At 37.2% G+C, this 15,345-nt stretch overlaps 1 protein-coding gene across 1 annotated transcript in view; it reads right to left on the reverse strand.

Moving 5' to 3' along the window:
• Window positions 1–15,345, reverse strand: part of KANSL1L (KAT8 regulatory NSL complex subunit 1 like) — a 134,451-nt gene that overhangs the window by 24,424 nt on the left and 94,682 nt on the right. Inside the window, exon 6 of the mRNA XM_006140087.3 lies at window positions 1,810–1,972. Within this exon, the coding sequence (XP_006140149.1) occupies window positions 1,810–1,972 (163 nt within the window). The remainder of the gene's footprint in view (window positions 1–1,809; window positions 1,973–15,345) is intronic.

Here is a 15,345-nt window from a genome sequence, read left to right on the forward strand (position 1 = left end):
AAAGAGGCTAATCTTATTTATTAGACGGGTCATAAGAGTATTAGAATGCAGGCTATTTATACCAGTCTAAGGGTTGTATCATCAGAGACACAAATTTGCTAATGAGAAAACAGGTAATAAAGAATAATGATTAGGGACCAGCTGGTGGTTAAGTTAAGGAAGTTGGAATCCTACATGGCTGACTACAGTATTTGAATTCCAGACCCAGCGGCTTGAAAAACACAATGGGTTTATGTATATGCCTGCCCAAAATCTCAAAAGGAGGGGTAAGTGGAGAAGAGACTGCAGAGTGACTATTTCCCATGAGGGGTGCTTTTTTACTTTCTCTTAGTCTCTAGTGAGCACACAGACCTCTGGGGGATGGAGGAGGGGAAGAATAATGGTTAGGAGTGTTATTTTGGAGACAGACTATTTCAAATCAAGTCCTGGCTCCATCATCTTATTCACTGAGTAATTTTGGGCGAATTACATTTTAAGTTTAATTTTCTTATATATAAAATTGAAAGGGTAACAGTACGTATTGTCCATAGGATTGTTGTGAGAGTTAAATAAAATGTAATGTGCTTAGTATATATATGGCTCAGTGTATGCAAAGTCCAATTGTTAGCTGCATTATTATTTTTATATTGGCTATTATTTCTTCCTATTAAGGTTTTCTCAAAGATGGGATAAAATTATTTCTGTTTGGAACTTAAAATCTGGTGTAGTTAAAAAAAGCACTCCTACCTGGTTAAAAAAAAAAAAAACAGCACAAAACTAAACTAAGATTTAGGGCAAAGATGAGCAGGAAAGGGAACAAAAGCCCATGTGAAATATCCTTCAATAAAGAGAAGGGATGTTTCTTTTCTACCCTAAATATTTACCTTAGTTCCAATACAGACAAGAAAGGACAAGTAAAAAAAAAAAAAATAATCAAGAAGTAGATATTTGAAACCACTTTAGGGATGGTACCTGCCTCATTTACTCAGTTATACTGAGCTGTTGGAAAAGTCATGATGCATTTTTGCATAGAAAAACAGAAAAAATGTCATGATTTTTCTGACAACCCAATACGTTATAGATGTTCTTAATGGTCAAAAATTGACAATACTGGGAACCAGCAGTTAGCGTAATGGCTATGTCGCTGGACTCCCACGTAGTCGACCGTGGTTCGTGTCCCGGACCCGGTGGCTTAAAACTCACGCCGGGCGCGTGTGCGTGCGTGCCCAAGATCTCGAGAGGAGAATGGAGGAGAAGGGATTGCGGCGTGACCATCCCCCCTGGGGGGTGATTTCTCGCTTTCTGTCTCTATGTCTCTCTCTGTCTGTCTGGCGAGCGCACGCGCCCTACAGTGAAAATCTCTCAAAAAAAAAAAAAAAAAAGAAAAAAAAAATTGACAATACTATAGACGGACGGTTTTCTTCTCTCTTGGAGGAATTCAATGCAGATTTTAAATGGAGAAATATTATATGGCAGGGGAAACTTCATGCAAAATGTCATAGTAGAAAAAGAATAATGAATTACTTGTGAAACATTTCAACACAGCCATGTTACCAATACAATTCTCAAAATGTAACAGTCAAAGAAATTAAAAGCTAGTTATTTCCCCAAGTAAATCAAATTGGTTTAGATGAAATTAAAGAATCAACTTACACGGATAGAACATTAACTCTATACATGACTAGATTTATTCCTCTATAAGAATTGTTTAGTTCTAATATCTAATGATAAAATGATTGATAAAATCTTATTAGACTCCTTGTATCTATAACATTATATTTCACAATATAAAATATCCAATTGCTTAAAATTTTTTATGAGGAAGCTTACCTGATGGCAATGATAAGACAGAATGGAAAGAGGAATCTAATTCTGATACATGTTCTCTTAATATTTGAGACTGTGAATTGAAGTCATAGCCATTCCAAGTTGAAACTGACTGCAGGCAAGGCATTTTTGTAGTATTTAAAAATGTTTCTTTTGAAGGCAAAGTCTGCAAGGAAAGAAAATTTCAAGAATTCATTTTTTGCCTGAAAACTGAGAGAATATCAGTTATAACACAGTACCTAAATGCCACAGAAGAGTCCTGACCTTAAGTCACCTTGGAGGAAGAACTTCGAAGTAATATATAATAAGTGAGAGAAGCTATTGAAAACCCAGCCATAAATCTGGTGAGATTTAACTAGCACCTTTTCAGTTATCAAAGTGAAGAGCAATGTCTATGAAAATGAGTCTTTCACCCATCTTAGGAATTCACAGTAAAAAGAATCATGAATATGGCATATCTCTTCACTTATCAAGGTCATCTTTAATTTCTTGTGATAAAACTTTATAATTTTCTTTTATAAAAGTCTTATACATATTTGTTAGATATATTCCTATTTAACTTTAATATTTATTTTAATTGTAAATGGATTTAAAAATATAAATAACATATATTGAACATATCTCACTACTTTGCTAAGCTTTTATTCTAATAACATATTTACAGAACTTCTCTTAGTATTCTGTATTCTAAACATATTATTTGCAAATGTTCTTTCATTCAATCCTAATACCTTTATTATTTAGGGGGTTCCAACCATGCTGGATGGGCTCACCAGTTCAGGAATGAATAGAAATGATCATAGGAGTTATTCTTGCTTTGTTCCTGATTAAAACAGAAATGCTTTTAATTTATCATAATTAACAATTATATGGATTGTAGGATTTTTTTTGGAGGAGGCATGTTCTTTAACAGGATATATTCCTAGTTTTCTGAAAGAACTTTTCAAAATATATTGATGTCGAATGTAATCATATATTTTTCAGAACTTATTGAAATGACTACCAAACTTTTCTTCTTTTTAATATATTAATGTGGTCAACTGCATTAGCTAATTTTGAAATATCAAGCCAAATTTGGATTATACTTGAGAAATTTTCTTGGGTTTAGTCAAGTTTCTGAATCCCAGCAATTCAATTTATTGACTTTCTGTATTATATGCTTGTTTATATTTTATTGATTCCTACCTTGTTTCATGATTAATCAATTATTTTATCATATTTTTCTCTTATGTTAACTTATACTTATGCATTACTTTATTTTTCTTTTAGTGGTTTCCCTAGAGATTACAATGTACATAGTTAACCTTAATCTATTGGCTTTATATTGGGTTGTTGTAAAAGTCACTACATAGTTTTTCTATGTTTTTCAAAGGTCATTTATTTATATAAAGAACAAAGATTAATGATATATTGCCAGTTCTGTTCGATAACCTTTTGCCATCTTTCAGTGAGCTTCATAATTACTCCTTTATACAAGGACCTATCTTTACCAGCAAAAAACTGAAATAGGTGCTGATTTACAGCCTCATCTGAATTGAATGTTATAGCATGCAAGGATTTTTGAAGAGAGGAAAACAAGTCTGAAGGTGCTAAGTCAGGTGAGTATAGTAGATGTGACAACACATCTGATCCAAGCTCCAATAATTTTTGACAGGTGATCAAACTTGTGTGTGGTCTCACGTCATCATGATGGAACACAATTCTTTTATGATTAATGAGCTTTGGACATTTCTGAATGAGGGATTCCTTCAAGCTGTCCAGTTGCTGACAGTACACATCTGAAGTGATTGTTTGGTTCTTGATAGGAGCTTGTAAAACATGATACCTTTACAATCCCACCACACTGAGAGCATAACCCTCCTCTGATCTGCTTTTGATGTCGAGGTGAATCATCACATCCAGACCAAGACCATTTGTGCATCACATTGTTATAAACAATCCACTTTTTTTTTTTGAGAGAGAGAGAGATTTTTGCTATAGGTCACATGCGCTTGCCAGAAAGACAGAGAGATAGAAAGCAAGAAATCACCCCCCAGGGAGGATGGCCACACCGCAATCCCTTCTCCATTTTCCTCTCGAGATCTTGGGCATACACACACATGCGCCTGGCGTGAGTTTAAGTCACCAGGTCCATGACTCAAACCGCAGTCGGATACATGTCAGTCCAGCAATATAGCCATTATGCTAACTGCTGGTCCTGAGATAATCCACTTCTCATCGCCAATTATCAGGTTATTTCATAAAAAGGATCATTTTCCCAACATTTACTATTTCACAGATGTTTATATGTGCTGTCAAATGAACTTCTGAGTTCATGAGAAATCCAAATATTGAGCTTTTATGTATCCCAGCTTCTTCAGGTGGTCGTGAACACTTGAATGGTGGATGTTCAATGTTTCTGCAATCTCTTGTGTCGTGTGACATGGATTTGACTTGATCAATGCCTTTATTTTGTCTTCATCAACCTTGGTGGCCCTGCCTGACTGAGGATCATAGTTGAGATCAAAATCAGGAACCATCATTGGCAATGACATTCTTGTAAAGCATTGTCACCGTAAACTGCATACAACTTTTCACTACCTTGATACATATTCTTCCTTTTATGGAAATATAACTGTAAAACATGGCAAAAATGCAGTCTGACCTTCCATCTTCAACTTACTTTAAAATCTCTAAAACTCAATCAAGTGTCTTAATTTTACTTTTAAGAATGAGGCTAGAACTGTCAGCTGTCAAAGGACATACCAATAACATAGATGTGAATGATTCTAGTACTTCTGAAAATGAACTATTACCATCTGTTGCAAACAACCCAACAGTATTATACGTATTACTCCATTTTTACCATTTCTCTGAAAACAGTGGGACATCAGAACACTTTAACTCCATTTAGTCTCCTCTTTTGTGTTATCACTTTTAGGAATTTTAATTCTATGTGTATATAACCCCCAATGTATTACTATTATTGTGTTTACCATTGACATTTATCCATATTACCCATATACCTATCCCTTCTCACTGCTCTTAGCTTGTTCTTTCTTGTATTTTCCACTTCCATCTGGGATTCATATTCCATGTCCCTTTGCAATTATTTTGGTGTAGACTTACTATCAACAAATTTTCTCAGTTTTGTCTTATGCATTTGTGTATTATCATTTTTAGTAACACTTTTGTGTATATAGGATTCTAGGTTGGCTTTATTTTTCGTAAGGATAGTTTCAAACTGTGGCTTCCATTTTTTTTCTTGAGTAGTTAGCTTGTGGGTCTTATTGATGCCCCCATTTGAAGGTAATAGGTCTTTTTCACTCTGGTTGCTTTTAGTATTTTCTCTGTGTCTTCACTTTTTCAAAGGTTTACCATAATTTGTTGGTATTAGGGCATTCAGGCTACTATAACAAAATATCACAGACTGAGTGGCTTATAAGTAACAAATTTATTTCTCACAATTCTAAAGGATGGAAGGTCCGAGATCAAAGTTCTGGCAGATTTGGTATCTGGCAAAGGTCTACTTTTTCATTCACAGATGGCTATGTTCTCATTGTAACCTCAAAGGCAAAAGAGAAGATGTGGTTCATTGGAGTCTCTTTTGTAAGGGCACTACTAATCCTATTAATGAGGGTTCACCCTTATGACCTAATTACCTACTAAAGATCCCACCTCCAAATACACTGGAGATTAAGTTTCTACATATGAATTTGGGGGCTTGGGGACAGATTCAATCTATTGTATTCCAGTCCTGATGCCACAAAATTCACATCTTTCTCACATGCAAAACACATTCATTCAATCCCAATAGCCCAAAAGCATAAACTCAAAAGTGCAGAGTCTCATCTAAATATTATGTAAATCAGAAATGGGTTAGACTCAAGGTACAATTCATCCTGAGGCAAATCCCTCTCCAGCTGAACCTGTGAAACCAACAAGTTATATGCTTCCAAAACACAATTGTTATACATGCACAGAATAAATATTCGTACTCCAAAAGAGAGAAATTGGATATAAGAAGTTACAGATCCTGACGAAATCTACACCCAATAGAGTAAATTTCATCCAACCTTATGACTCCAGAATAATCCTCTTGTGCTTGACATTCTACTTTCCAGATCCACTAGAACTATTGTCCCACCTCCACAGCTATTATGGGTTGGAGTCTTGAGCCTGTCACTCTCAAGTGATGTTTCTGTCTCTACTGCTCTTACTGAATAGAGTTGTACATCTGTGGCTCTTTAGGGCTGGAATCACACACCAGTGGCTTTGCTAGTTGTAGCCTAATTCCCAGGTTTCTAAGAACCAATGGAGACTGTACCATCAGGACACCACCAAAATTTACCAGCTGTGCCCCCAGAAGGCCCGCAAAGGCCACCACAGCCTGCATTACACAAGGACCTGAGCCACATCTGGGGCCAGTTTTGGCCCATGATGTGAAGCTCTGCTGCTGAGCAGTACACACTGAGGTCCCACAGGCATAAATGGCTTTGCCTTTGATACCGCTCTGCTTCCAGGACTTTTGCACTCTGGGTCTATAGTTGAGCTTTGAGAATTTTTATATTGCCCTCAGGGTCATTATTCCATTGTCTTGGTAAACAGATCCTTGCTTATGCAGAGATGGCTGACTCATGGTAATCTCCCCAATATCTTGGTGAACAGAACCAGACTTCTCTTGGGATGACTGATCCATCCTAATCTTATCAAAAGATCCCCTGGCCTCACCCTTAGTGTTCTTTCCCAAATGGGACAGGATAAGAGTTTTCCAAATCTTTAAGTTATGCATCCTTTTTTGATAAATGATTCCATTTAATCATTTCTGTTCTTGCATTTACTATAAGCAGTCAGGAGGAACCACACTGATCAGTCAATGTTTTGCTTAGAGATGCCCTCAGCCAAATATTTATATTTCATTGCTAGCTTCTGCAAACCACTATAACACAAACACAGTTCACCAAATTCTTTGTCACTTAATAATAGTTTTGGCTTTCTTTCATTTCCTAGTGACATGTTTCTCATTGCCACCTGAGCTCTCATCAGAATGGCCTTACTGGCTATATTTCTACATGCTTTTTCAGAATTATTTGTGTGTTCTCTAGGTAGACTGAAGATCTGTCTGTAGCTCTCTTTTCTCTCTGAGCTCTTACCAGAATCACTTTGAAAGATTCACTCACGATAGTGTAGGCATTTTCTAGCATGCACCCCATAACTCTTCCAGCTTCTACTTATTACTCAGTTCCAAAAACACTTCCATATTTTCACGTATTTGTTAAAGCAGTTCTCAGTACCAAAATATGTATTAGAGTTCTCTAGGGTAACAAAACCAACAGAGATAGGTAGATTGACACAAGCAGATTAATTATAGGAATTGACTCATATAATTATAGAGGTCATGAAATCCTATGAGCTGCTGTCTGCAGGAAAACCGGTGATGTAACTCAGAGGACAAAGGCTTGAGAACAAGAGAAGCCTATGGTGTAAGCCCCAGTCTGAGCCCAAGGCCTGTGAATTAAGGAGTCAATGACACAGTCCACACTCAAATCCCAGTCCAAGTCTAAAGGCACAAGAACAAAGCATGCCAATGTCTGAAGGCAGGAGATGAAGGATGTCCCAGGTTCAAGCAGTGAGAGCAAATTAGTCATTCCTCCACTCTTTGTTCTATTCCTGTATTCAAAGGATTGGATGATGCCCACCTCCATAGGAAGGATGTTTTTTACTCAGTCAACTGATTCAAATGCTAATCTTTTCTGAAAACTCTTACAGACACATGAAGAAATACATTTTACTAGTAAACTGGATATTTCTTAGCCCAGCAAAGATGACACATTAAAATTAACCATTACATATGCCTTGATGTACCTGTTTAAGTTCACGTAGTATCCTGAATCCATGGATTGATTCCCCCAACAGGGTCATCACACTGCAATTCATTCCTAAGCCTCAGTCAGCCAAGATCAAGGTCATGCACCTACACACCCAGAATTTACAAAGGAGGTCTCAGGATGCAAACTTAGAAATTTCCCATTTGCATCTAGCTGTGTTACTGCTGCACCAACTGTGGCCTCTGAAGTTATTAGGGGAAAATGTGTTGTATGTGAATACATATGAGGGGAGTTCAAGAAGTACGTTGAAAAGTGGAATTAAAGTACAAGTTTATTTTGGTGCCAAAAAAAATTGAAATCCACATATAGTTTATTCATAATACCAGTTTTCCATGCACTTTTTTTTTTTTTGAAGAGGTTTTATGTTATAGGGCAAGTGCGCTTGCCAGACAGAGAGAGAGATACAGAGAGACAGAAAGCGAGAAATCACCCCCCGGGGGGGGATGGCCATGCCACAATCTCTTCTCCATTCTCCTCTTGGGATCTTGGGCACGTGTGCACACACGTCCGGCGTGAGTTTTAAGCTGCCGGGTCTGGGATGCGAACCGCGGTCGACTACATGGGAGTCCACATAGCCATTACGCTAACTGCTTGTCCCTTCCATGCCCTTTTTTTTTTTTATTATCATCATAATCTTCTTTATATTACATTGGATTACATATAACTTTACAGTGTATTACATGCACTTTTAAAAAAAGACTCCTGTATACACATATTTCGTAGAGATTTATCCTATATAAGCATACATTTGCATGCCTATACATGTGTGTATACATTTGGGAGAGTTATTTCTGCTGACTGTCATTACATTGCTTTATTCTATATTTTGTATGCTATTAATAATTTTTTTGAAACTTTATTCATGAGATTCTTTGAAAGTTGACAATTCACTCTTCTAGAAAGGACATATATTTGGTTTTTCCAGCCATTTGGAAGAGCAGTTAACTTATTTAAAACCCAATTCTTATCTTGTTTCTTTTTTTAAATAAAACCCTTAAGAAGCAGATTTCAGACTTTAAAGATGAAAAAGGGTTGTTATGACTTGTCAGTATAAAGTCTATGCAGAGACTCTACTTCCTTTTTTCAGTCAAAACCCAAGACAAAGAAAGTTCTAATAGTTCACCTATTTATAGTCAATAGTCTTTGAAGATGCTTGGCTTTCTCTGAGGTCTCTAAAATTACTTCTTATATTTTCCAGGTTCTAGGCTTTGTTTCCAGTCACTCTCAAAAGTACTAAACAAAAATTTCTATTGGTTTTAATTGAAAGAAACTCATAAGGAAGCTTTAGCTTCAATGGTCATTTCTTTATTTGGATTCTTAGTATGTTCTCTCTTTTCTTCTTTTTCTAATTCTGAGCATTTCTTTTTCTATCTTTTTTTGTTAAATTAGCCAGATTAGCTATGTATTGTAAAAGTTATTATTTTTTAAAAGAATTATTTTATTAAACTTTATTTATTTTATTTATGTATGTATTTATTGATTGATTTGACCAGAGAGGGACAGAAAGGGGTGGGGAAGGTGAGAAAGCAAGCTGCCAGGTCCAGGACTTGAACAGCAGTCAGCCATGTGGGAGTCCAGCGCCCTAACCAACACACCACCTCTCAGCCTCTATTATTATTATTTTAAAAAATTTGTACACAGAGAGAAAGGAAAGTGAGAAAGCAAGCTACCAGGTCTGGGACTCAAATTGCTACTATCAACTAATTGAATTTAATTAACACTAATAGAAAATGGCGTCAAAAGCCAGCAGACTAAACACTATAGAATATTTTTTGAGTCACAAAAGTAATCTCAAAAGATTTAAAAGAACTGAAATAATACAAGCACACTTTTTAATCACAATAGATTAAATTAGAAATGAACAGCAGAGAGATATCTGAGGAAAATTTCCAAATATCTGGAAAGTGGACACAATTCTTCTAGATCAAAGATGAAATCATATGAGAAATTTGAAAATATTCTGAGCTAAAAACATACCATATCAAAGTTTGTGGGATGCTAAAGCATGCTCAAAAGGAAAATTTTAATTTTATTACCTTACATGAAAAGAGAGACAGGCCAGCCCATGGTGTGTTGGTAAAGGTGGCTGGATCCCACGCAGTTTACTGCATAGTTAGAGACCTGGACCCAGAGGCTTGATAAACACCCCAGGCATGTGTGTGCATGACCAAAATCCAAAAAGGAGGTAGAGATGGAGAAGGGATGTTTGTGTGTCTCTTTTTCTCTGGCAGGCATACATGCCCTCTTGAAAAAAACTTTTAAAAAAGGAGACTGAACACTTTCTAAGGTTCTACCTTAAGAAACTAGGAGGGAAAAGGCAAACTGAAAGTAAGTACCATTTACACACTCATCACACACCTAGTGGAATAGCTAAAATTAAAATGACTGATAATACTGTGTATCATTGGGACCAGCAGATAGCGTAGTAGCTACATTGCTGGACTCCCATGTAGTCAACCGCCGTTCAAATCTTGGACCCGGTGGTTTAAGCTCACGCCGGGCACATGTGCAGTGTGCCCAAGATCCCGAGAGAATGGAGGAGAAGGGAATGCAGCATGGCCATCCCCACTGGTGGGTGATTTCTCACTTTCTGTCTCTGTCTTTCTGGTGAGTGCACATGTCCTATAGCAAAAACCTCTCCAAAAATAATAATAATAATAATAATAATAATAATAATAACAATAATACTGTGTATCATCAAGGATAGGGAGCAGCTGGAAATTTCATCTACTACTGGTCCAAAATGTAAAATGATGCCATCCAAAAACAATGACCCAAAAAGTTTCACAAGTATATTTATAGAAGCTTTATTTATAATAGCCCCAAATTAATAACTCCAAAGTCTAACAGAATTAGTACATGATTTTAATATTCAAATATGCATAAATAGTACTGTTTTGGAGATCTCATTTTGAGTTAATCTGTCTATACTTGAGCCAGTTCCCCATGCTCTATTATTGTTCATCAATATATGGTAGTCCTACCCGCTCTCTACCCTTGTTACCTTTTTTTAAGAGAAATTTTTGCTATAGGGCACATGTGATCACCAGAGAGACAGAGAAAAAGAGTGAGAAATGGCCCCTGGGGGGATGGCCACACCTCAATCCCTTCTCCCCCATTTTCCTCTTGGGATTTTGGACACACACAGGCACATGTATCCAATGAGTTTTAAGCCAACAGGTCTGGGACTTGAACCATGGTCAACTACGTGGGAGTCCAGCAACATAACCATTATGCCATCTGTTGGTCCCCTTCCCTTTTTTAAAAGTACATTTATAGGGACCAGTAGATGGCATAGTGGTTATGTTGCTGGCCTTCCACATGTTTGACTGCAGTTCAAGTCCTGGACACAATATTGAAAATTATGCTGGACGTGTGCACATGCAAGCCCAAGATCCCAGGAGAATAAAGGAGAAGCGATTACTGTGTGGTCATCAGCCCTGAGAGTGATTTCTCACTTTCCTTCTTACTCTCTCTCTCTCAATTCCCCCAGTGAGCACACTCATCCTAAGGCAAAAATCTCTTAAAAGAAAAAGTACACTTAGCTATTCATAAAACTTTATTTATTTTTAAAGAATTATTTTATTTAATTGCATTATTATTCTTTTAAAGAATTATTTTATTCAACTTTATTTATTTATTTATTTCAATTTGACCAGAGAGGGACAGAGCAAGAGAGAGAGCGAGAGACCGAGAGAGCGAGAAAGCCACCAGGTCTGGGACTTGAACCATGGTCGGCCATGTGGGAGTCCAGGGCCCTTAACAACCACTCTACCTGACAACCCCATTAGTATTATTTTTTGATTTGCTATAGGACATGTGAGCTCATCAGAGAGAGAAAGAGAGAGAGAGAGAGAGACAGAAAGCGAGAAACCACCCTCCCCCAGGAGGGAATGGCCATCCTCTGCAATTCCTTCTCCTCTATTTTCCTTGCAGGATCTTGGGCACATATACATACATGCACCAGGTGTGACTTTTAAGCTGCTGGGTCCAGGACTCAAGTCCCAGTCGACTACGTGGGAGTCCAGTGATGCAACCATTGTGCCATCCGCTGGTCCTGTAAGAATTTTTACTGAGATTACCTTTAACTCAAGAAGCTGAGTATCTCTCACTTATTAAGATGCTATTTTATATTTTATTTAAAGCTTTAAGTTTATTTCTATAGCAGTCTTAAGTATTCTTTGTTAATTCTTAGAATGTTGACAATCTGCTCTAGGAAATGTAATTTGTTTTTTATTATATTTATAATTGGTTATTACCTATGTGGAGAAATGGTATAAATTCAAATAATTTGTAGATTCTGTTGGATTTTCTATGAAATAATTTAATCTAAAAATTGACAGTTTCATTTTATCACAAGTTTAAAAATGATTTTCCTGGGACCAGAAGTTAGCATAATGACTATGATGCTGGACTCCTATGTAGTCGACCATGGTTCGAGTCCTGGACCTGGTGGCTTAAATTCACGCTGGGCACATGTGCATGTATGCCTAAGATCCTCAGAGGAGAATGGAGGAGAAGGGATTGCGGTGTGACCATCCCCCCTGGGGGGTGATTTCTCACTTTCTGTCTCTCTGTCTCTCTGGCGAGTACACGCGCTCTATACCAAAAAATCCTCTCAAAAAAAAAAGGAAAAAAGAAAAACTTTCATTATCTCAAATATGTTGCTAGATTAAAAAATAAAATAACCAATAAGAAAAGCCACTATAGCTGCTAGAATAAATAAATTTAGAAAAATTGCAGGGTACACGATCAACACAACAATCAGTTTTGTTTCTATATATCGACAATGAAAAATCTAAAGAGTATCAATGAAATAATTGCATTTACAGTAGCATACTAAGAAATAAAACATCTAGGAACATTGATGTGCATGAATTGTTAGCCTTAATAAGATCTCGATAATGCCCAAAATGATTTACATTCCACACAATTCCTATACAGTTTGAACATTAGGGGCCAGCAGGTAGTATGATGGGTAAGGTGCTAGACTCCCACATGGCTGACCATGGTCTGAGTCCTGGACCCAGTGGCTTGAAAATCACACAAGACTTGTGTGTGTGCATGCCCAAAATTCTGAGAGGAGAATGGAGGAGGGATTGCAATGTGTCCATCCCCTTGGGGAATAATTTTTCAGTTTCCTTCTCTCTGTCTCTCTCCAGTGAGCATACATGCCCTATGGCAAAACCAATAAATAAATACAAATTAAAAACTGAATATTCATTTTAGCAAAACAGAAAAGCAGAACTTCAAGTTCATATGGAATTGCAAGGGAATCTGAGTAGTTAAAACAATTCTGAAAGAAAAGAATTAACAGAGAGAGGACTCACACAGATTTCAAAGCTAACAGTAATCAAAACACTGTGGTACTGGCATTTGGATAGACAAACAGACCAATGGAATAGAATTGAGAGTTTAGAAATAAACCTATACAGCTATGGCCAATTGATTTTTGTAGAGATGCCAAGAGCATTGTATAGAGAAAGAATAGTCTCATTAACATATAGCACTAGAGAAACTGGATATCCACAGCAAAAGAGCAAAAGAATGAAGTGGGCTTTCTACCTTATACCATATACAAAAATGAACTAAAATGGACTGATGAACTAACTAAAAGAGCTCAAACCATAAATACCTTAGTAGAAAACATTGGCAATGGAATGTTAGATATGACACCAAAAGCACACACAAAAAAAGAGAAACAATAGATAATCAGACTTTATCAAAATTAAAAACTTTCACGCATCAGAAGTCATTATAGAGAAAATGAAAGAACAACCTTCAAAGGGAATATTGAAAGGAAATATTTGCAAACCATATCTGAAAAAGTCCAGTGTCCAAAATATATATACAAAGAAAAAGTCTTATATTTCAACAACAGGGAACCAGCAGTTAGCGTAATGGCTATGTCGCTGGATTCCCACGTAGTCGACTGCGGTTCGTGTCCTGGACCTGGTGGCTTAAAAAACTCACGCCGGGCGCGTGTGCGTGCGTGCCCAAGATCCCAAGAGGAGAATGGAGGAGAAGGGATTGTGGCGTGACCATCCCCCCTGGGGAGTGATTTCTCGCTTTCTGTCTCTATGTCTCTCTCTGTCTGTCTGGCGACCGCACGCGCCCTACAGTGAAAATCTCTCAAAAAAAAAAAATTTCAACAACTAAAAGAACTCAATTTAAAAATGGGTGAAGAACTTGAATAGCCATTTCTCCAAATACGATATACAAATGGCCAGCAAACTAGGAAAAGATACTTAGTATCATTAGTCATTAGCGAAATGCAAGTCAAATGTGAATGGATACCACCTCATATCTACCAGATGTCTATAACGGTAAAAAAAAAAAAAAAAAAAAAAAGGAAAAATCAATGTTTAGGATTTGGAAAAAATGGAAAACAAATAAATTGCTGTTGCTAATGCAAAATGGTTCTGCTGCTATGAAAAATATTTTGGTAGTTCCTCTGAAACATAGGGTAGATGGGACCAGCAGTTAGTGTAATGGCTATATCACTGAACTCCCATGTAGCCTAACGCGGTTCGAGTCCCAGACCCGGTGGCTTAAACTCATGCCGGGTGCGTGTGCATGCGTGCCCAAGATCCCGAGAGGAGAATGGAGGAGAAGGGATTGTGGCGTGGCTATCCCCCCAGGGGGATGATTTCTCGCTTTCTGTCTCTCTGTCTCTCTCTGTATTTCTGCTGAGCGCACATGCCTTATAGCAAAAACCTCTCAAAAAAAAAGAAAAAGAAAAAGAAAAACACACGCACACATAGGGTTAGCACTGTAGTGCAACAGTTGAGCCCTGTGCATGGTAAGCCAGAACCCATATGGCTGACTACAATTTTGAATCCTGCTCCCTGTACTTGAAAGATATGGCAGGTACATATGCTTGTCTATCCAGGATCCTGATGGGATGAAGAAATTAAGGAACGAGGATTGCAGCAGGACCACAGCTCACTGGGGATTATCTCTAACTACTGCACATGCCCTCTGGCAATAAAACAAAACAAACAAACAAAACAAAACAGAATGCTGGGGCCAAGTGGATAGCAGGTATAATGCAACTGGACTCACATGGAAAAGGTCCTAAGTTTGCATCCTGGGACCTTCCTGAACATCCTGGGCACTCACATGTAACAATGATTTAGGGTGAACTGATATATAATAAGACAATTCATTGCACCATTGCTTATAAAAGCAAAAACTGTAAGTAATTCAACAAATGTTTATCAACAAGAGATTAGTTAAATACATAGGAATTTATCTATACATTAGAATACTATAAGAAAGCTCTTTAGAAAATGATGTGAGAGAGTTTTCAGGGAATGAAGATTTTCTACTGATAATTCAGCCTCCAACAAATGAGCTAGTGGCAGAAGATGCTGGAAATCATGGAAATGTCTGATAAGGAATTTAGAGCATTCATAATGTCGAAGCTAACAGAGATGGAAGAGAAGAGAGATAATGAACTGCTAAAGAGAAAGGAGAAAGAAGTTGATGAGTTCCAGGAGATGAGGAAATTCTTGCAAGATCTAAAAGAGGAATTACACACTTTACAAAAGACTCAAACGGAACTGCTAGAGATGAAGTATATAATACAAGAAGTCAAAATCTCCCTTGAAAGTATTAAAAGCAGACTAGATCATTCAGAAAATAGAATCTCAGATGTAGAATAGAAAAT

This window comes from Tupaia chinensis, unplaced genomic scaffold (genome assembly GCF_000334495.1).
Source record: "Tupaia chinensis unplaced genomic scaffold, TupChi_1.0 Scaffold000018_1, whole genome shotgun sequence".
NCBI lineage: Eukaryota > Metazoa > Chordata > Mammalia > Scandentia > Tupaiidae > Tupaia > Tupaia belangeri.